The sequence below is a fragment of the Brachyhypopomus gauderio genome, chromosome 5 (genome assembly GCF_052324685.1).
Source record: "Brachyhypopomus gauderio isolate BG-103 chromosome 5, BGAUD_0.2, whole genome shotgun sequence".
Lineage (NCBI taxonomy): Eukaryota > Metazoa > Chordata > Actinopteri > Gymnotiformes > Hypopomidae > Brachyhypopomus > Brachyhypopomus gauderio.
This window is the reverse complement of record NC_135215.1, coordinates 7,692,609-7,715,974: the sequence shown is the minus strand read 5'-3', so window position 1 is coordinate 7,715,974 and position 23,366 is coordinate 7,692,609. Positions and strand designations below refer to the sequence as shown.

Below are 23,366 nucleotides of genomic sequence, written 5' to 3'. Positions count from 1 at the left end.
CAATTATCCAACCTGTGAGATGCTGGCAGAATCCCGCTCCAACGCAAGGTGCCTTGACTCTAACTGCAGAAGAGTGCTGCGTGTGCACCACAGGTCAAGAAGCATCATGTTCCTATTAGGGATCAGGTCAAGAGGTGCACCTGCCTCACTACAGCTCTCAATAAGCAGCTGACCGCCATGATCGACTTCCTATTTTAGCTCCTTGATAATCTGAACTCTGATGTGGCCGATTTCAGGGCACAGTGATCTGAGAGAGGGACTGACCCGGGCCATGTTCGTGTCTGACTCGGTTGATACAAAAGGCATTTTGGCCTGAGGAGGAGAAAACAACAATGTGCGGCTATTTGGACAACAGTCTGTAAAGAACAGAGCAGAAGACTCCACCAGGACCACGTCAGAAGACTCCACCAGGACCACGTCAGAAGACTCCACCGGGACCACGTCAGAAGACTCCACCGGGACCACGTCAGAAGACTCCACCGGGACCACGTCAGAAGACTCCACCGGGACCACGTCAGAAGACTCCACCGGGACCACGTCAGAAGACTCCACCAGGACCACGTCAGAAGACTCCACCAGGACCACGTCAGAAGACTCCACCAGGACCACGTCAGAAGACTCCACCAGGACCACGTCAGAAGACTCCACCAGGACCACGTCAGAAGACTCCACCAGGACCACGTCAGAAGACTCCACCAGGACCACGTCAGAAGACTCCACCAGGACCACGTCAGAAGACTCCACCAGGACCACGTCAGAAGACTCCACCAGGACCACGTCAGAAGACTCCACCAGGACCACGTCAGAAGACTCCACCAGGACCACGTCACAAGATGGTCGGCATGACACTACACAGCTGGATCCATGTTGTCAGTGTTTCCAGGAAACTCCTCTCTACAAATAACTGATGGTGACAAAGACCTAATCTGCCTCATTTTATCCCTTTAGTGCTATCCATACACCCAATAAGCTGTTCTCAGATCAGTGTGTGTGGGCAGGGACACAATAGCAAAGGTTCATTTCAGTTATGACATGTGAGCAGATATTTCTGTGATCTGAATATGGAAACATAAACAGCTTTGAAAACAAGGTCACAAAGTCCTTGTCTATATCTACATATGGGAGGAAAATGTTCGAGAAATATGAGGGGGGGTGGGGGTGGACAGAGTAGCCTGCGCACGCGCACACAGTAAAACAAACACACAGAGTAAATCCATCTCCACATGGCCAGTAATTATGTTAACAGGGGTTAAAATCTTAAAACTTTCCCTGAGAAGGTGGGAGCCATCAGAGCAGCGACTGCTTTAAAAACAGCAGTTGAAACCATCACACGAGAGACCTTCACTTACGGGCTGTGAAGAATACCGCCTTTATTACGTCTTTTCCAAGATGCACATTTTCCTTTCCTCTAAATAAAAGTCCACATTAGAGCATCATACGGTCTTCCCTCTCTCTCTCTAGTGCCCTTCCCTCTCTCTCTCTAGTGCCCTTCCCTCTCTCTCTCTAGTGCCCTTCCCTCTCTCTCTCTCGTGCCCTTCCCCCTCTCTCTAGTGCCCTTCCCCCTCTCTCTAGTGCCCTTCCCCCTCTCTCTCGTGCCCTTCCCCCTCTCTCTCGTGCCCTTCCCTCTCTCTCTAGTGCCCTTCCCCCTCTCTCTCTAGTGCCCTTCCCCCTCTCTCTCTAGTGCCCTTCCCCCTCTCTCTCTAGTGCCCTTCCCCCTCTCTCTCGTGCCCTTCCCTCTCTCTCTCGTGCCCTTCCCTCTCTCTCTCTCTCGTGCCCTTCCCTCTCTCTCTCTCGTGCCCTTCCCTCTCTCTCTCTCGTGCCCTTCCCTCTCTCTCTCTCTAGTGCCCTTCCCCCTCTTTCTTGTGCCCTTCCCCCTCTCTCTTGTGCCCTTCCCTCTCTCTCTCGTGCCCTTCCCCCTCTCTCTCTAGTGCCCTTCCCTCTCTCTCTCTAGTGCCCTTCCCCCTCTCTCTCTAGTGCCCTTCCCTCTCTCTCTCGTGCCCTTCCCTCTCCCTCTCTCTCTCGTGCCCTTCCCTCTCCCTCTCTCTCTCGTGCCCTTCCCTCTCTCTCTCTAGTGCCCTTCCCTCTCTCTCTCGTGCCCTTCCCTCTCTCTCTCTCTAGTGCCCTTCCCCCTCTCTCTCTAGTGCCCTTCCCTCTCTCTCTCGTGCCCTTCCCTCTCCCTCTCTCTCTCGTGCCCTTCCCTCTCCCTCTCTCTCTCGTGCCCTTCCCTCTCTCTCTCTAGTGCCCTTCCCTCTCTCTCTCGTGCCCTTCCCTCTCTCTCTCTCTAGTGCCCTTCCCCCTCTCTCTTGTGCCCTTCCCCCTCTCTCTTGTGCCCTTCCCCCTCTCTCTTGTGCCCTTCCCCCTCTCTCTTGTGCCCTTCCCTCTCTCTCTCGTGCCCTTCCCTCTCTCTCTCGTGCCCTTCCCTCTCTCTCTCGTGCCCTTCCCTCTCTCTCTCGTGCCCTTCCCTCTCTCTCTCGTGCCCTTCCCTCTCTCTCTCGTGCCCTTCCCTCTCTCTCTCTCGTGCCCTTCCCTCTCTCTCTCTCGTGCCCTTCCCTCTCCCTCTCTCTCTAGTGCCCTTCCCCCTCTCTCTCTAGTGCCCTTCCCTCTCTCTCTCTCGTGCCCTTCCCTCTCTCTCTCGTGCCCTTCCCTCTCTCTCTCTCTAGTGCCCTTCCCCCTCTCTCTAGTGCCCTTCCCCCTCTCTCTTGTGCCCTTCCCTCTCTCTCTCGTGCCCTTCCCTCTCTCTCTCTCGTGCCCTTCCCTCTCTCTCTCGTGCCCTTCCCCCTCTCTCTCGTGCCCTTCCCTCTCTCTCTCTCGTGCCCTTCCCTCTCTCTCTCTCGTGCCCTTCCCCCTCTCTCTCGTGCCCTTCCCTCTCTCTCTCTCGTGCCCTTCCCTCTCTCTCTCTCGTGCCCTTCCCTCTCTCTCTCGTGCCCTTCCCTCTCTCTCTCGTGCCCTTCCCTCTCTCTCTCGTGCCCTTCCCTCTCTCTCTCGTGCCCTTCCCTCTCTCTCTCGTGCCCTTCCCCCTCTCTCTCGTGCCCTTCCCTCTCTCTCTCTCGTGCCCTTCCCTCTCTCTCTCTCGTGCCCTTCCCTCTCTCTCTCTCGTGCCCTTCCCTCTCTCTCTCGTGCCCTTCCCTCTCTCTCTCGTGCCCTTCCCTCTCTCTCTCGTGCCCTAGCAGCAACAGTATTTGCTCTGGATATCCTCTCATTACACTTATCTATCAGTCCAGCTACAGGCAAGCCACGGGAAGAGATGTACACACACTCCCGTGTGTGTGTGCGCGTGTGTGTGTGAGTGGGATAAAACTTCCTGCAGCTAAAGATGCAAGGACTGCACGCCCTTCCGCGGAGGCGCGAGATAAATACACTATGCTTTGATTTCCCAGTCAGTTTCCTGCACTCGCAGTCAGAATTATGGAGTGGAGAGATCTTTCAGCACCTTGCCACACCAAACACGACCTGCCTGCTGTGTGGACACACACACACACTTATATAAACTTAAACACATTTACACTAACATGCACTTATGACTCACTTGATATGGTGCATATATTACACAAACATTTCTCTCCACCAAAATTTTACATTTAGTATTATATCCAACATCATTGTTTATGATTCACTTCACTTATTTTATTCATTTTAAAATTTTATTTATTCTTATTTATTTTTATTTACCATAATTTACATAGGCTCAAAACACTAGCGTGTTATTAAAATTATTACATTTGTTATTCTGGTCGAGTTCGCAACATTAAAAATTTATATTAAAGACAGCTTTAGGCAATGTTTACAGGGTAAGACTTGAAAAGGCTTTCTGAAGATACTGGTTGGAAAACATGAATAAACTTAGCAAGAACTTTCCACTGTTTTTGGATAATTTTTGTGTAACTTCTGCATGCTATATTCTTTGAAACCTACATCAGTTAAAAACCTCTGAAAATCCACTGGTCCACTGTTATTTTTAAATAATTTTGGGGGTTTATGACCTTGACTACGGATGTATCCTGTGCCTTTAATTCCATTTATACATATGATATCGATGCAGCAGCCGTTGGCACAACACCAGTCACTAAGCTGGTGGTCACTGATTGGAAGAGCCAGAGAGAAAATCTCCAAAGGCCATTAAGGAAAATAGGATTCTAGTTCAATCAGGCCCAGCACTTCATAATACGAAATGAGACCCTACGGCAAAGGGGTACAACCTTTGGATAAATATACATTGAAGTTAGCTTTACAAAATTAAATCCATCATAGAAACCATCATAGAAACCAGAAAGGCCCTGGCGCTACTGATCCAGCGTGTGTTTATGAGTGATCTAGGACACGGATAAAGTACAGCCTTTTATTCCAAGCCATTCTGAGTTATAATGTCATGGTTTTAAACTCCCTCACTCTAATGCGTTGACGCCCGCTCACAGTCCAACACGGAGCAAACCACACGGAGTCAGACTGAGCATGTTCACGCTAGTTAAAACCCCTGCTCCAAAAGGGGGGAGAGGGGGAGAGGGAGCGAGAGAGAGAGAGAGAGAGAGAGAGAGAGAGAGAGAGAGAGAGAGAGAAAGTGTTCCCTTTCGTTCTCTCTGTCTACCATGTCCTCATTCATATGCCATCTGCACCGACATGCAGGCCAGCGGTCTCCAGCATGGATGTTGGCATGTCAGACTGCTTGGAAGTCATTAAAACCAGGATAGTGGAGATTCCTCCAAATGTTCTCCTGGATGTGGCCACTTCCCAAGAACCAGGGGGGAGCAGAGGTAATATTACAGCTCAGCAGGGTTGGTGCGGGGCCATTTTGCCAGACTGCTACACTATATGATATACAAAGAGCTGCAGTGATATTAGCGGCTCCGTCTGTGGTAAGCGGTACTTTCTGAGGCTGACAGACCTAGACTCGAAGGTTGCCAAGAACCAGCTGTGTGAAGGCTTGTGCCCAGGTGTGATGTGGGCCGACCCAGCCCCATAAACGTGTGGTCCTCCCCCAAGCTACACGTCAACATCTGTCCGTTCCCATCTGTGGTAGCAGTAATGCACCTAGAGATTCTGTGGGACAACGACCCCCTGCGTTCTCCGACTAATCAAGTTAATGCGGCTCGCCCCCGGGCCAGGCTGTCCAAAACTAACTGGGAACCATGCAGGGAGAACAGACGGTGGTGTAGCCCAGACCCAGCCTGTCGCACACAAGACAGCTGCAGGCCTCGGGGACACTGAACTCTCTGGCTTCACGTGGGTCTGTGGCCTTGACCAGACTCAGGAACCGCTACGCAGAGCATCTCCTGGGCAGCAGAGGGCGCTGTGGGACGAACACCTGCTCTACAAGCACAGCGGCCGCGTTGACCTCTATAACGGTGAAGAAGTACGGGTAGGTAAAGGCAGGGGGACAGACAGCAGACACGCTTCACCCGATCGGAGAAGGAGCAGAGTGTGTGAGACGTAGCGCGGTCACAGCACAGAGCGCATTTTAAACAGCGTTATCGTACGAAATACGAAGATACTGCTAGTAAACATTTGTGCCAAAGATCTAAGGATTTCAGAATGATTACTGAGGCTGGTCTGCGTCAACAAAGCTCGCGTGAAACTCTGTGTTGCATCAATAGCATCACAGCCAAGGTTGCAGACATGAAAGAACACTTGTAAACCAGAGGCTTCAAACCCAACTTGCCTGAGGGCCTTTACAGTGTTTCTGTTCAGCCAGGGGGCTCTCCACCAAGAATGCTCACTAACTCATATACGCTATAATATACATACAGTCCATTTTTCTTAATTAAATTGTTAATAATACATAAGAGCATTTGTGTAATGGAATTTATTACAGAGCAGCATTCAAGTTTTTATTAAATATTTTGTGGACTGTATTAGCTCTCTGGACAGATGTCTGTCAAGCACGTGATATGACAGAGTGCAGGGGCTTAGCCAATTTACATACTGCTGCCCCCGTGAAACAACCATTTTGAAATATGTGACTCTGTTGGTCACAGCAACACAAATGTATTGCTGCAGAAATATTAATAAAACAAAATCCATCTATGGCCATTAGCCAGGAGACTTGGATTTGGACTTTATTTATAATCCAATATGCATCTTCTTTCTTAAATATTCATATTTAATAATAGCTTAAAACAATAAACCTGTTTTTGCTTACATTAGCAGGCTACAAGAGATATTGGTGTTGCCATGCTTGACAAAGAGCATGTAAACTCCTTTTTGACAGAATATGACAGAATATTTGATAACGTGACAATTCACATGGGATTAAAGTGTCTTTGGGTTATTTTTTTACCAATAAATATTGTAGTAGGTAAAATATTTTTTTTACTGATCTGGGAGTGTACAGTCCATGGACGTGACTAAAATCACAGAGGAATGTGTATAATATGGTAATATTAATAATAATTGCTTTATCCCACCTCTCCATGTAAAACTAATCCTGTCCGAATAGGGCGTAATTCACTCCTCTATTTTCTTTCAGACACTATTAATGTTCCTACCAGTTACTTCACCAGTATGCCTGGCTCTGGGCTTGTAGTGGAAACACTGAAGCCTGCCTGAGCGTTAGAATGACTTGGAACTGGACCTTCATGCTCCCTGTTTAAAGCCAACGGGGTCCCTGTTCACTCAACCTAATAATATTCTTAAGTGCTGGGGCCCTGAAATTATCACTTGCTCCATTGACAACAATTATAAGTTCTGCATGATCACTTAATATATACTCATCAGACACTTTCAAAACTGCTTCACTTGACTTACTCTCACTAGCTGCCCTAGTACCCTATTGCCCTCATACCCTGTTGCGAGGGTATTTAAATGAGGTCATGTCACTGCTGGACAGAGAAAAGCCCGATACATGAACACATGCATCCAGCAGAGATCGTGTGGTCAGGAGTCTACTTGTACTTTGCATTAACAACGCAACTGATATCTGCCCCATACAGTGGCTTATAATGAAGAGATTAAAGAAAACACACATCAGCCCACGAGACCGTCCTGCATCTGTAACACAGTCAGTGACTCATTTCAACTCAGGCAATTTGCTAAACAGTCAACTGTGTTCTTCTGTTATGTTCAAGGTTATTACGACACTGCATGTTTCAACTACGACACATGCATGTTTCAACGGTGAAGCCAACAGATGCCTGATACGACTGTTCCTGTTAACTCTCAAGACCAGGGTGGACAACGGAGGCAAATACGCTGGACACCAGGATGAGAGAACGAGAGAGGGAGAGAAAGGGAGAGGGGGAGAACGAGAGAGGGAGAGAGAGGAAGAGAACGAGAGAAGGAGAAAGGGAGAGAAAGGGAGAGAGGGGGAGAACGAGCGAAAGGGAGAGAGAACGAGAGAGGGACAGAGGGACAGGGGGAGACAATAAGAGAGGGACAGAGGGAGAGCTGAACGTGACAGTAACAAAAAAACATGAATGTGCAAGACAGCGAGAGTACGATCAGATGAGACACACACGTACTGCAGGGCTCACCACACATTTACTGTCAACTGTTGGTGGACTAATTTCAGATCTCCCCATGCTCAAAGAGATTTGTAACAGTGAGGAAAATTAATTTCAGAACAACATGACTTTTTTCATAATGTCAAGCCTTAAAGGGAAAACCACCACAGCCCTCTGCCCTGTTTGTGGTGTTTCTATTGAGAGCCCCCCCACCGCTCCACAAGAATAAATAAAATACATTTTTTTTAAATGATACAGGAACAGTAATTTTATCAAACATCCCTGAAACGGTTTGGCACAACCCCAGCAAAAACAGTTGGGTGGGGGCGGAGTTTAATAGACAGAGCAGGAAAGGCAAGGGTTCCTCAAGACACTGATGAGAACTGAGAACACTAATGAAACAGTCTGAAGAGCATCACATGTGATGAACGGGACATGCTGTACTTGTTAATCTTGAGGTTTAACAATACAGCAGCTTATTTACAGAGCTTCTACATCTTGCCACTTCACAGAACATCTAAAGTTTTAGGACTTTAGGAGTGTGTGTGTGTGTGTGTGTGTGTGTGTGTGTGTGTGTGTGTGTGTGTGTCTGTATCCAACACGCTTCACACTCCAGGCCTCAGCTAAGCTGAGACGCACTACTGACATGTGTTTGTTTGCAGGCATGTTCCCATCTGCAGGTTCCCCACACCTTTCTTTAAGCTCAGACCTATCTCTCATTTCCCATCAGCCCTATTTCTGAAACGCGAGTCAAAGTCAAAGGTTAACAAGAACAGGCTGGGGTGACTCCACCAAGGCCACAACTACTCTCCACACCACTCCATCCGTTCCACTATTGACTCTCCATGGAGCACCCGTGGCCCTGTCCCACACGGCTGCGTGTCAGGCTCGCTGGGGTGTCCGAGTCCCCAACCATTCACACCAGACGAGACACAGAGCAGCAGAAGAATCATGAACCTGAGAAGATGAGAAGATAGAAGAGGAAAGCCCAGTGTACTAACCTCGATGCCACACTGAGATGACGAGACAGCATTCCAGGGGAAAGATAAATGAGGAAAAAAGACAGAAACGGGGCGGGGGGAAGAGAGGAAGAGCGCGAGAGACATTAGTGTTAATTACCAGCAGCTGAAGAAGGCTCGGAAGTGACAATGCATCAACACAACAGACTCCACAGAGCAAGAACATAAAGCAGAGAGCTGGAGAGTTAGAAACATTACTGACACCATGTCATCACTGACAAAAGATTCATAAATAGTCAGCATATGATATACAACCTGCAGCAAAGAGAATAGCAGCAAACCGCTGCATATAGGGACAACAGACATTCAAAATGTAGCCGGACAGTCAAAAAAGCAACATTACAGCAGAACAATGTGTGCATTAAGAGTTATACGTGTTGACTATTATATTAACTTTAATTTGCTCATTTGCGCTGTATTTCCACCGCACAGGACCTTCAGCATCAGGAATTGGCGTCACATTTGGGAAACAAAAACCCAGACGCCCGAGCTGAAGCTCTTTCAGGGGGTCTTTGAGGGAACCTTTTAAATCAGAACTGCCTCTCTACCACAGATCTGCAGACGCACGAGATTTAGGTCTCCTTCTCCTTCACTCACACACTCAGGGAGACAGACAGAGAGAGAGAGAGAGAGACAGAGACCGAGGCAGAGAGAGAGAGAGAGAGAGAGAGAGAGAGAGATATATCCAGACAGAAAAGCTTCGCCTTGATTACAGACGCAAGATGCAGAAGAATTGAAAACTGTCACGAAAACTTTGCGTCAAAACCTCATGCTGAAAGTCACACTCTGGTGCCAGGAAGCTGTGACGATGGCATCTAAAATAACGGGAGTCTTCTGACTGAGCTCGACTTCCAGACGCATTCTGGAATATACGGCGTCGGAGAGGCAGTTAACTGCAGGTTCGGCGCACTGTGCTCCTACACTGTCCATGTTTGTTTCCAAACTTTTATTTCCCTCTGTGTAAATGATGTATCTGCTGTGCATTTCAAATACAGCCCTTTGTTCCGAAATCTGCCGACGGAGAAAGGGAGAGAGGAAGACGGCCGCTTGACTTCATTTCACAGAGTCAATCCGCATCCATCTCGGAGCACTGCTGAAGCCATAGAGAGAAGCTTTGATTAAGTGAATACCCTTGTCGGAGGCGTCCTGGCCCCTACCGAGGAGCTTCTGGCTGGGATCAAGCCAGGGAGAGGCTGGGCAGCTGGGGGTGAAGAACACAACAGAAGACCCGGTCCACATGAAGGAGGCCTGCACGGACTCCTACTCAGACACAGAAAAGCCTTTCCACCTCTCTCATTCTTCTGTGCTTAAGCTCGGCAGATTCTCAATTATTCATTTCAGTTTATTTATTTATGTGAGCAAAGATGAGAGACTGTATGTCTGTCTCCAATTAATTCTGCCAATTATACACAGTATTTATGACAATTATCCACAGTAATTATGCCAATTATATACACAGAGTATGCAGGCATGTAGATGCACAATCGCACGCCCTGTCAAAAGACCACGTGTGCAAACACAGAGCCTGGGAGAGAAGACATGCACACGTTCACCACACGCACACTCACGCACAGGACACGGGAGGCAGCAACTAACAGCATGGCGTGATGGACAGAAGCAACATCATTCCACACGTTCACCACACGCACTGCGATTCCAACAGGGCCATGTAGCATGGACTGCTGTGTGTCCAGGGCTTCAGAAAATTCACCCAGGATCTTAGCAGCAGGCCAGCAACAGATCTTGCAGGAGTGGGTCCTTATTCTAAGACCTGTGATTGCCCTGAGGCACACCGTTCTTTACTGTCTCCTAGTGATGACAAAAACAACCCCCTCACAACACATGGTGTAACCAAGGGCCTGTCACTTCACTCACACACACACACACACACACACACACACACACACACACACACACCAAGGCAGTGTCAAAGTGACAGCACATATGTAGAGGGGGAAAAAGAGGTGGAGATTAAACAGAAACATACTAAACATACAAAATCGGTTTTAAAAGAAAAAGGAAAAAAAAAAACATTCATACAGTGGCCTGAAGCCCACAACACAGAACCAGGAGAGAACACGTAACCATCAGAACGTGGAGAAAGACCCGAGACCCAGTGCATCAGACCAGGACATTTACACACAGCATTGGGGGAGGTCTGGAAACACGGCCCATCATGCCGTGGACTTCTGCTGCTTCTGAACACCATTGTGAAGGTCAAGGTCACGGAGAAATAATCTAATGATCTCATGTAACATTTATAACAGAAGGCTATCAATGGCAGACATGCATTTACACACCAATGCTCACCGTCTGACAGACAGACAGCACAACCGAATAATGTATTTCTGTAAGAGAAATGTTTTTCTGAAGGGCAAGGAGTAAAATGTGTTCACATTCCACTACTGGGCAGAAAGCTTATTCATCCAAGGATTTATAAGGTATTTTTCAAGGCAATAAAAAGAAGTGTTATTTATTAGCATCTAAAAGAGGATATAACAAACACTAAAACAAGAACACATTAGTGAGATGGCCTGACGTGTTCACACCCCTCTCTAGTGCAAGTGTGCACCTCTCTAGTGCGAGTGTGCACCTCTCTAGTGCGAGTGTGCACCTCTCTAGTGTGCACCTCTCTAGTGCGAGTGTGCACCTCTCTAGTGTGCACCTCTCTAGTGTGCACCTCTCTAGTGTGCACCTCTCTAGTGTGCACCTCTCTAGTGTGCACCTCTCTAGTGTGCACCTCTATAGTGTGCACCTCTATAGTGTGCACCTCTATAGTGTGCACCTCTATAGTGCGAGTGTGCACCTCTATAGTGCGAGTGTGCACCTCTATAGTGCGTACCTCTCAAGCTCGTTGATCCTGCGGTCTTTATCGTTCTTCTCGTTCTCCATCTCCCGGAGGATCTCCAGCAGACGGTCCACTTCCGCCTGGGCCTTCCCAACATCCTCTCTGTGGCGTGCCACTTCCTGCTCCAGCACTCTGATGCGCTCCACCTGCTCCGTGCTCACCTGGGCCTCCACCGCTGCTGTCTGAGCCTACACAACACACACAGCCACGTTCAGCCGCTACGCCGCGTCATGATCGGGCCCCTCCTGGCTTCCATCTGCTCTTTGTTTTGGTCTCCGTTGCCACGCCCTCTCATTTAGTTCTCCACCCCTCATGATTCGCACCTGTGTGTAGTTCATTTCCTTCTTAGTGTGTTTAAACCCCGTGTCTTTCCCTCGTGTTTGCTGGCCATTTGTTAGCGTGAGCCTCGTGTTCCTCTAGCCTCTGTACGTACACCCTGTGTGTGTTTATTCTAGACCCGGTTCCGTTTGTACTTCTTAAATGTCCTGGACGTCTTCATATTGGCAGTGGATTGCTCATAAGACTATGATAATGGATTTTCCCTTAATAAATCTCTCTTCTCATGAATACATCTGCCTCATGCCCACTCCACGATACGTACAGGGAAAGCAGGTAGACACAATATGACAGCAATCTGATCAGGCTCCCTGTCTTTAGTAAGTCTCTTATAACAGTGTCATATTTGAAATGTTATGAAATGAAGATGTAAAGTGAGCTGTGAAGTTGAGAGCTTGTCTGCGGCTCTAAGATCTCTGTGTCTTTGACATTTTTTGACAGCTCTTTATAACCTCTGAAGGCCAATGCTACATACTGGCACGTCGCCTGGCTGCTATGCCCAAGACTGGCCTGGGGAGAGTGTGTGTGTGTGTGTGTGTGTGTGTGTGTGTGTGTGTGTGTGTGTGTGTGTGTGTGTGTGTGTGTGTAGGTGTGTGTGTAGGTGTGTGTGTGTGTAGGTGTGTGTGTGTGTGGGTGGCACCTGCAGCCACTGCCTCACCTCAGCCATGACCTCACAACAGGCCAACTGTGTTCGGAGAGGGAGAGTGAGCAGTTGGTGTGTGTCAGCATGCAGTGGAAACACAATTATGTTGATGACATCAAATTAATTAAGAGTTCAATGTAAGAGTTCACTCAGCAATTACAGTCAAGAGTCGAAAGCAAAATAAAAATGAAGCACTCAGTGTCCACTAAAAACATTGAAGGATACAGCTGCACTATCCTTCAACCGTGAACGCCACGCGCTAGGTGTCCTCCCCAATACGCCACATGAGTTCTCACAGCCCTGGGTGGTGGCACAGAGAGGCCCAGCAACGCTGTGCATGTGGGCATAGCACGGCGGAGGTGTGGCAGACGCAAGGGTCACGTGGCACCACGGATATGGGCACGCGGGCCCAGGGCAGGAGCTCACGCAGGACGCCAGCGTTCGCCGGCCTGGCCCGCGGTGAAAGGGGCCTGTTCTGTTTTATTGGGGAGATTATTGGAAGGCGACATTTAGGCCCCTCTAATTTGCTTTTTTAATGCCTGGGTCTGAGGTTGAGAAGGTTTCCATGCTGACCGCCAAAAGCATGTCGTCCACAAGGGAGGACTTTGACACAAGCCAGCGTGAATACGTGAATGTGTGTGTTTGTGTGTGTGTGTGTGTGTGTGTGTGTGTGTGTGTGTGTGTGTGTGTGTACACTGTGGAACAGAAATTATATATCAGAAAAGACAATTTATTAAGTAAGCATAACTGTGTAGCTATGGTGAAGATAATTTGGCTGCCTCTGCAAGGACCCCAGTTTCAAGAATGACAAAATGAGTGTTAGAGTGAAGCAGTTACACACATGGATATGAAACAGACATGCATATACTGTAGTATATAACCCAGCCTGTCTCATCCAATCACAGCAGACACCCACAGCACTGTCAGGAAGCCGTCATCCCTTCCACGCTTTTTACACGAGATGCAGTGCGAACGCATGGCTCTATGGTCACGGCCATGAGACCTTCAGAGAGACTGTACAACCAGAGGGGCTGAGGCACACAACACCCTGCTGTGGTTTGCGTTGTCATTTCTTCCAAGTGGGCGGAGCCATACTCACCTTCTTGGCCGAAGAGTAGCATACTGAAGATTAGCATACTGAAGATTAGCATACATGCGCTCAAACGGACTCAGCGGACAGGTCTACACACATCAGACCACAGCCATTCAACAGTGAAGTGAGCTACACGTACCATGGTGTAGGTGGGAGGGGCAGAGCAGCTACACAGCGCAGGAGGCAAACCCACTCAACAGCCAATCACGACGAGGCTTTATATATGCAAAGAGCTCATGCAAGCAGGCCTCAAACATTCCAGAAATCAGCCACCCCTCATTCAACACACCCCCAAAAACTCATAAATACCCACACACACAGCCAAACACGCCACCCCCCACACACCTCCACACCCGCACACATCTCCACACACACCCCAGACCAGATAAGCCTTGAGCAAGCAAGCCCCACTACTCATACATCCATAAGTGTTTCATACACACACACACACACACACACACACACACACACACACACACACACACACACACACACACACACACACACACACACACACACACACACACACACACACACACACACACACGGTGAGTCGAGGGAGGCTTTCCGCAGCAGGATGCACTTACAGGATTGGAGAGACGGCCTGACATGTGTTCGGTGCGCTTCAGGACAGGAGAGTGAAAGAGAGGTGGGGGGAGGGGTCCAGAGAGTGACGGTCAGAAGAAATGAAGACACAGCATTAGTATTGGACAGGAGAGACAGGAGATGGACAGAAGGAGACAGAAAGAGAGAGACAGAAAGAGAAAGAGAGAGATGAAAATGGAACTAAGGACAAAGAAACTGGTGGACCAAACAGTCAGATTCTAAGGACATATGAAGGGAGGAGACGTTAGCATGACCCTGCACAAGCTGGATCAGGACAGGGACAGGAGGGGATGTCATGGCGCTTAGAGACTGATGAGGATGGATGTGTAGTGTGGCTGAGGACATCAGACACATCTCAGTAGCTAGGATGGCGGGTGATCGTGTGATTACATGAGACTTGGGCGAGATTTGGGTCAGATGATGGGGTCAGCTGTGCTTGCGGTCAAGCTCACCTTCTTGAGCTGAGTTTCCAGTTTGACACACTCTTCTGTCTTCTGCTCAAGATTGATCTCAAGACTCTTGAGCTTGGAATCCTTCTTCAGACCAGAAGAGGCGAGTGACGAAGCATGTTCCTTCAGATCTAACAGAGAGGCCTGAGGGAGGGAGAGAGAGAGGGAGGGACGGAGGGAGAGAGGGAGGGAGATGAGGGTGAACAGGAAGTGATGTAATTTCCTGCTTCTATATGCAAGGCACTGACCAACAGCAGAGATTGTAAACCTGTGCAACACAAGGCCAAAGATGCTAAGCAGAACCAGAGAGAGCACCAGAGTCACACTGCAGGCCCTCATTACAAAACACACACCAGCCCAGATCCGCGTAAACACACGGCCCAGAACCTCAGCCCAGTCCTGCGACCACACTACGCACTCTACAGAGTCCAAGGTAAAATACTGGTTAGCACCGCGCTAAGTTGGGCATGATTTCGTTTAGATTCACACAAAGCCCATTAAATGGAAAAGTGTAGAAACGTCAGTGTGCTGATGTAAATCACACTATACCTGCAGGACAAAGCTGGAGTGAGGTCTGCACTCAACGAGTGTGTGTGTGTGTGTGTGTGCTTGCACGCTGGGCTTCCGTTTCCAAAGCAACAGGCTTCCATCCATGAAGCCTTTCCCACCGGTTCCGCTTACAGACAGAGAGCCCCGCAATTTCACACTCCAAAATACACAGTTAATGTGGGCAGGCGACGGGCACTCCCAGGCCCACTGCTGTTGTAGGTGGGAGAGGAGGGGGGGGGACCCACAGCACTAGAGCACGGGGGGAGGACCTGCTCACGTACCACACAACACACAGGAGGATCACCTGGACAACCACACAACAGAGCATCCTTACAGCCATGCACAACACTAGCACAAAGACAGACAGACAGACGAACAGAGAGAGATAGACAGACAGAGAGATAGAGAGACGAACAGAGAGAGATAGACAGTCAGAGAAAGAGATAGAGACACACACACACACACAGAGAGAGAGGGACAGAAAAAGAGGGGTAAAGAGTAAAGTGGAAAAGCCCATTTGAAGGTGGGGAAGGAGTGAAGGAGGAGAGTGTTGGAGGCGAGGGCGGAGGGTGAGGGAGCAGATGGTAGGAGAAGGGGAACGAGGCGTACTGAGGTGGGGAGACGGCGTGGTGGGGAGAAGTGGGGAGACGGCGTGGGGAAGTGGGGAGACGACGTGGTGGGGAGAAGTGGGGAGACGGCGTGGATAAGTGGGGAGACGACGTGGTGGGGAGAAGTGGGGAGACGACGTGGTGGGGAGAAGTGGGGAGACGACGTGATGGGGAGAAGTGGGGAGACGACGCGGAGAAGTGGGGAGACGACGTGGTGGGGAGAAGTGGGGAGACGGCGTGGAGAAGTGGGGAGACAGTGCGGAGAAGTGGGGAGACGGCGCGGAGAAGTGGGGAGACGGCGCGGAGAAGTGGGGAGACGGCGCGGAGAAGTGGGGAGACGGCGCGGAGAAGTGGGGAGACGGCGCAGGGAAGTGGGGAGACGGCGCGGAGAAGTGCGGAGACGGCGCGGGGGAGTGGGGAGACGGCGCGGGGGAGTGGGGAGACGGCGCGGAGAAGTGGGGAGACGGTGCGGAGAAGTGGGGAGACGGCGCGGAGACGGCGCAGAGAAGTGGGGAGACGGCGCGGGGAAGTGGGGAGACGGCGCGGAGACAGCGCGGGGAGACGGCGCGGAGACAGCGCGGGGAGACGGCGCGGAGAAGTGGGGAGACGGCGCGGGGAAGTGGGGAGACGGCGCGGGGAAGTGGGGAGACGGCGCAGTGAAGTGGGGAGACGGCGCAGAGAAGTGGGGAGACGGCGCAGAGAAGTGGGGAGACGGCGCAGAGAAGTGGGGAGACGGCGCGGAGAAGTGGGGAGACGGCGCGGAGAAGTGGGGAGACGGCGCGGAGAAGTGGGGAGACGGCGCGGAGAAGTGGGGAGACGGCGCGGAGAAGTGGGGAGACGGCGCGGAGACGGTGCGGGGAAGTAGGGAGACGGCGCGGAGAAGTGGGGAGACGGTGCGGAGAAGTGGGGAGACGGCGCGGGGAAGTGGGGAGACGGCGCGGGGAAGTGGGGAGATGGCGCGGAGAAGTGGGGAGACGGCGTGGGGAAGTGGGGAAACGGCGCGGAGAAGTGGGGAGACGGCGCGGGAAAGAGGGGAGACGGCGCGGAGAAGTGGGGAGACGGCACGGGAAGGAGGGGAGATGGCGTGGAGAAGTGGGGAGACGGCACGGGAAAGAGGGGAGACGGCGTGGAGAAGTGGTTTTGGTGTTCTGCTGCTGCTCTTGTGCAGACAGCGGAGAGGAATGTGGAGATCACAGAGCACAAGAATAACATGAATAATAAACCACCCGCAAAAGAATAGTTCTGGTAAACACAGGATCTGTATGTCTGACTGTGCGGGCTAGGGCGCAGGCGTGTGTGTGTGTGTGTGTGTGTGTGTGTGTGTGTGTGTGTGTGTTGACCAAAGGCTTGTTTGTATATAGACTTTCTTGGGGGGTAAGGGTGGGAGGCAGTGAAAGGCAAAAGAAGCAGTGGAAAGAATGAGAAAGCCCAAGTAAATGACACAGAGGAACTGGAGACAGAAAGAGAAATGAACACGAGGGTTTGGAGGAGGGGTGGACCCCTCACATGCAGAATACACCATTTATCTTCCTGTCTTCCTTCACGTGTGCTTCTCTCTCTCTCTCTCTCTCTCTCTCTCTCTCTCTCGCACGCGCGCACGCACACACACACACACACACACACACACACACACACACACACACACACACACACACACACACACACACACACACACACCAGTGACAGTGTGTCAGGTTCAGGCTGTCTGTTTTCATCACTCTCCTCGGAGGCTGGCCGGACGTCTGCGGGGGCGGAGCTTGCGTGTATCAGCATCAGTGGGTGATGGCTGACTAACAGCGTCTCCACAGTAGGGTCTGCCCTTTAAACCCAATCTGGGAACAATGTCTCCACAAATCAACCCCAACTTCAACCAACACACAGGACGGAATATATCTGCTCCTCATCCCCTGTTCCTGCGCATCTCCCTGCTGTTGCTACATCTGAGGAGGCTTTGGCAGCAATGAGCTGTCTGTCAGTCAATGAACGCCCTCACCCGTCTGTCAGACAAACAGGATGTCAGGACAGATGAGGCACAAAGCTGTATCTAGAAGGTTCCGTCGGCTGGTGCACCAGTGTTGTGTTTGGTCATACAATTGTGAGAGACAGAGAAATGTTTAAGCCCTGTCCGATGTGGTTGGCCAGAGAGACATATACATTTAATCACAGTGATTGGTGAAGGATTGAGGAAGGGAGTGTGTGTGTGTGTGTGTGTGTGTGTGTGTGTGTGTGTGTGTGTGTGTGTGTGTGTGTGTGTGTGTGTCTGTCTCACCTCACGGTCAGACAGATCCCCCTGCAGGGAGCTGATTTTCTCTTTCATCTCTTTCAGTTCCTTCTTGTTGTTGTCAAGCTCCTCGGTTTTCTCACGCTCATCTCGGTCTCTCTGCTCCTTCAGACGCTCAATAATACGCTCCTGCTCATAACACACACAGCACCACGAGCAGTGTGTTAGCTCGACTCCTGCTCATAACACACACAGCAGCACGAGCAGTGTGTTAGCTCGACTCCTGCTCATAACACACACAGCAGCACGAGCAGTGTGTTAGCTCGACTCCTGCTCATAACAGCAGCACGAGCAGTGTGTTAGCTCGACTCCTGCTCATAACAGCAGCACGAGTAGTGTGTTAGCTCGACTCCTGCTCATAACAGCAGCACGAGCAGTGTGTTAGCTCGACTCCTGCTCATAACAGCAGCACAAGCAGTGTGTTAGTTCGACTCCTGCTCATAACAGCAGCACGAGCAGTGTGTTAGCTCGACTCCTGCTCATAACAGCAGCACGAGCAGTGTGTTAGCTCGACTCCTGCTCATAACAGCAGCACGAGCAGTGTGTTAGCTCGACTCCTGCTCATAACAGCAGCACGAGCAGTGTGTTAGCTCGACTCCTGCTCATAACAGCAGCACGAGCAGTGTGTTAGCTCGGCCGGCTGAAAGGCTGTGGCGGGGAGAGGCTCCGGGAGACCTGCTCAGACACTCCGGGTTCTAACGCCGTTAAAGGTAGAACGGCAAGGTTCAGCTTAACATTTTTTAAAATGTCATTTCAGTAGTTTGTCATTTCTGAATTCAACAGAAAATAGCAGTATGCTAAAAGGTATTTTGCATGTATGCATTATCATGTTTGTACTGGAAAAGGAGTTGAACTCAAGCAAATGAAAACATACATAGATTTTACATTTTGAAAAGTTGTCAGAAACCATAAAATGTCCATTCTGAGATAGATACCACATCCGTGAAGTTCTAGGAATTCAAAACACCACCAACCAACATTCACTAAATAAAAAAGGCTGGTTGACCATGTTTGGCCAGTGTCATAAAACTCCCATACATGTCTGTGTGTGTGTGTGTGTGTGTGTGTGTGTGTGTGTGTGTTAGGTTGGGTTGGTGGGCACGATTCATTAATTTCACACGTGTGTCAACGTTGGCCATGCAGTGAAGCCGCAACACTGTTTTCGGAAAGCAGAGTGAACTGAGTGGAGCACAAATGAGTCCGATCCGATTCTGCCGCTTCCACCAGAGCCGCTCAAGGGTGAAGACCACCATACCAAACACACGAACGGCACCGCACAGAAGAGCACCTCTATTATGAAGTGTGTGTGTGTGTGTGTGTGTGTGTGTGTGTGTGTGTGTGTGTGTGTGTGTGTGTGTGTGTGTGTGTGTGGAGAGGGAGGAAAAGCGGTAAAAGAGTGAATGTAATAATGCTGAAACAGTGAGTGGTCTGAACTGGGAATTTGCTGGCATGGGCTCGTGTTTGCTGTCTATGGCCTGTAAAAGCCACTGGAATAGCAGAGAGTGTTCGTCCCCCACTACTTTCACACCCTCGCTGGCCAAAACTCACACGGCGAGGCCGGACGGCGCGTTAATAACACGGAGCTTTTTCACGGCCTGCTCTGTTTTTCTCGTCGTGAAGGCCGTATTTCACCCTCACGGACTGCCGGTCCAGACCCAGCTGGGCTGCTCTGCCCTGCGACATTAAGCATGACTGCTTCTCTCTGTGCCAGCATGGACCCGGCGTTTAGCGCGCGCGCGCGCGCGTGTGTGTGTGTGTGTGTGTGTGTGTGTGTGTAGGTATGTGAGTGTGTGTGTAGTACATGTTTGCCTGGGAGATGGACCCAAGGTTAGGGAGTGTGGTGGTCGTTGTCTGGAGCATATGACGGAGCAGCTGTGTGTGTGTATAAGCAGGGTGTGATCCAGCCTGTCTGTTAATGACTGCATGAGTAAGGGATAGTGAGATGGCAAGAGTGCAAGAGCCTAAATCTAAGACTGTACAGGACAGGCCAGACTAGCGGATCACAGGCCAGACCAGCGGACTACACAAGACATTTCCAAACTGAGCGGACACAGTTGCACCTTCTTCACTGGACAGAGGACAGTCCCATCCTCTCTGTTCAGACAGATCACTGGGATTATTACAGCAAACTACAGTAAAACGTTTCTGACAACCAGCTGCACCTGAGGCTCTCCGTGTCCATGCAGAGGTGAGATGACACACAGCTGGGCCACAGGCCCCACCTACGTACCCACACACCCCTGCTGAAGGTCTGATACAGGGGCGAGACCGGGTAGGCTGGACACCAGTGATGGACGCATAGAGCGTTCTGGGATGTGGATGGGCAAAGAGACACAAGGTCTACGTTTAACATGAATGGAATTGGGTTTGGTCCGTTGCTATGGGACACAGGTCCAACTATGCGCTTGCAGTCACACGAAATCTAAACACGAAGCCCTAGATAAGACTGTTGACACAGAGGATGGGGAGAAAGCGGACTGACCCTTGACCCTTGCTTCACTGTGCAGAGTTAAAGCAGGAATGAGTCCAGGTGGTGTGGGGTAGTGTGAGGTGGTGTGGGGTGGTGTGGGGTGGTGTGATGTGGTGTGGGGTGGTGTAGTGTGGTGTGGGGTAGTGTGAGGTGGTGTGGGGTGGTGTAGTGTGGTGTGGGGTGGTGTAGTGTGGTGTGGGGTAGTGTAGTGTGGTGTGGGGTGGTGTGAGGTGGTGTGGGGTGGTGTGAGGTGGTGTGGGGTGGTGTAGTGTGGTGTGGGGTGGTGTGAGGTGGTGTGGGGTGGTGTGATGTGGTGTGGGGTGGTGTAGTGTGGTGTGGGGTAGTGTAGTGTGGTGTGGGGTAGTGTGAGGTGGTGTGGGGTGGTGTGATGTGGTGTGGGGTGGTGTAGTGTGGTGTGGGGTGGTGTGGGGTGGTGTGGGGTGGTGTGAGGTGGTGTGGGGTGGTGTGAGGTGGTGTGGGGTGGTGTGGGGTGGTGTGAGGTGGTGTGAGGTGGTGTGAGGTGGTGTGAGGTGGTGTGGGGTGGTGTGGTGTGAGGTGGTGTGGGGTGGTGTAGTGTGGTGTGGTGTGGGGTGGTGTGGTGTGAGGTGGTGTGGGGTGGTGTGGTGTGAGGTGGTGTGGGGTGGTGTAGTGTGGTGTGGTGTGGGGTGGTGTGGTGTGAGGTGGTGTGGGGTGGTGTGGTGTGAGGTGGTGTGGGGTGGTGTAGTGTGGTGTGGTGTGGGGTGATGTGGTGTGAGGTGGTGTGAGGTGGTGTGGGGTGGTGTGGGGTGGTGTAGTGTGGTGTGGTGTGGGGTGGTGTGGTGTGAGGTGGTGTGAGGTGGTGTGAGGTGGTGTGGGGTGGTGTGAGGTGGTGTGGGGTGGTGTGGGGTGGTGTAGTGTGGGGTGGTGTGGGGTGGTGTGGTGTGAGGTGGTGTGAGGTGGTGTGAGGTGGTGTGAGGTGGTGTGGGGTGGTGTGGTGTGAGGTGGTGTGGGGTGGTGTGAGGTGGTGTGGTGTGGGGTGGTGTGAGGTGGTGTGGGGTGGTGTGAGGTGGTGTGGTGTGGGGTGGTGTGGGGTGGTGTGAGGTGGTGTGGTGTGGGTGGTGTGAGGTGGTGTGGGGTGGTGTGAGGTGGTGTGGGGTGGTGTGAGGTGGTGTGGTGTGGGGTGGTGTGAGGTGGTGTGGGGTGGTGTGAGGTGGTGTGGTGTGGGGTGGTGTGAGGTGGTGTGGGGTGGTGTGGTGTGGTGTGGGGTGGTGTGAGGTGGTGTGGGGTGGTGTGAGGTGGTGTGGTGTGGGGTGGTGTGAGGTGGTGTGGGGTGGTGTGGTGTGGGGTGGTGTGAGGTGGTGTGGTGTGGTGTGAGGTGGTGTGGGGTGGTGTGGGGTGGTGTAGTGTGGTGTGGGGTAGTGTGAGGTGGTGTGGGGTGGTGTGAGGTGGTGTGGGGTGGTGTGGGGTGGTGTAGTGTGGTGTGGGGTAGTGTGAGGTGGTGTGGGGTGGTGTGAGGTGGTGTGGGGTGGTGTGAGGTGGTGTGGGGTGGTGTGGTGTGGGGTGGTGTGAGGTGGTGTGGTGTGGTGTGAGGTGGTGTGGGGTGGTGTGGGGTGGTGTAGTGTGGTGTGGGGTAGTGTGAGGTGGTGTGGGGTGGTGTGAGGTGGTGTGGGGTGGTGTGGGGTGGTGTAGTGTGGTGTGGGGTAGTGTGAGGTGGTGTGGGGTGGTGTGAGGTGGTGTGGGGTGGTGTGAGGTGGTGTGGGGTGGTGTGGTGTAGTGTGTGTCAGTAATCCCTCACTGAGTCTTCTTGGCATTTATTTTTCTTTACATACATTCAGAAAAAAGGAATAAAAATGTTAAAAAAGAAAGAACAAGGACCATCAACAAGAAAAGTGTGTGTGTGTGTGTGTGTGTGTGTGTGTGTGTGTGTGTGTGTGTGTGTGTGTGTGTGTGTGTGTGTGTGTGTGTGTGTGTGTGTGTGTGTGTGTGTGTGTGTGTGTGTGTCACCTTCTCAGCCAGAGCCTCCTCCAGGGTGGTGAGAGCCGTGTCAGTGTTGGAGGTGTCTGTCTGCAAGGATTTGACCCGATCCTTCAGGCCGCTCAGTTGTTTCTCCTTATCCCTCAGCTGTTCCTGCAGGTTCTCAATCTGCAGAGAGAGAGAGAGAGAGAGAGAGAGAGAGAGAGAGAGAGAGAGAGAGAGAGAGAGACATGCAGACAGTGCAGTGAGACAGAGCAGGAAAATAAAAGATCAGAGGCAGGAAATAAAACACAGATCTCATGTATACATCATATAATGCACCGAGGTTAAGCTCCAGTTACATACGCACCCATAGGCACTTTCGTTCGCAGCTACGAGACATTGCGGGTTATGAATGCTGCCCATCATGATTTCATTTGAGCACCACTGCATTACTACATCTCAAACATTTACTATGCGCAGAGGAAAGAAATGAAGTTGTCTTTTTTGGACTATAATAATGACCTCATTAGAGCTGCATTCCAAGCTAATTTTCTCCATAGCCCTGTGCTGGTGGGACAGCGTGAGGGCGGAGGCAAGGACGTGCGGGCGGAGGCGGGGACGTGGGGGGCGGAGGCGGGGACGTGGGGGCGGAGGGCAGGGGCGTGTGGGGGCGGAGGGCAGGGGCGTGCGGGGCGGAGGCAGGGGCGTGCGGGCGGAGGGAGGCAGGGACGTGCGGGGCGGAGGCAGGGACGTGCGGGGCGGAGGCAGGGACGTGCGGGGCGGAGGCAGGGACGTGGGGGCGGAGGCAGGGACGTGGGGGCGGAGGCAGGGGCGTGAGGGGCGGAGGCGGGGGACGTGCGGGGCGGAGGCGGGGGGCATGAGGGGTGGAGGCGGGGACCGTGCGGGGCGGAGGCGGGGGCGTGAGGGGTGGAGGCGGGGGGCGTGAGGGGTGGAGGCGGGGGACGTGCGGGCAGAGGCGGGGGGCGTGAGGGGTGGAGGCGGGGACGTGCGGGCGGAGGCGGGGGCGTGAGGGGTGGAGGCGGGGACGTGCGGGCGGAGGCAGGGACGGGCGGGCAGAGGCAGGGACGTGGCAGCA

General features: G+C 51.7%; 1 protein-coding gene across 1 annotated transcript in view; it reads right to left on the bottom strand.

Moving 5' to 3' along the window:
- Window positions 1-23,366, bottom strand: part of erc1b (ELKS/RAB6-interacting/CAST family member 1b) — a 178,326-nt gene that overhangs the window by 104,769 nt on the left and 50,191 nt on the right. The window contains 4 exon segments of the mRNA XM_077005321.1: window positions 11,295-11,488; window positions 14,431-14,571; window positions 17,854-17,994; window positions 22,319-22,456. Coding sequence (XP_076861436.1) covers window positions 11,295-11,488; window positions 14,431-14,571; window positions 17,854-17,994; window positions 22,319-22,456 — 614 coding nt within the window.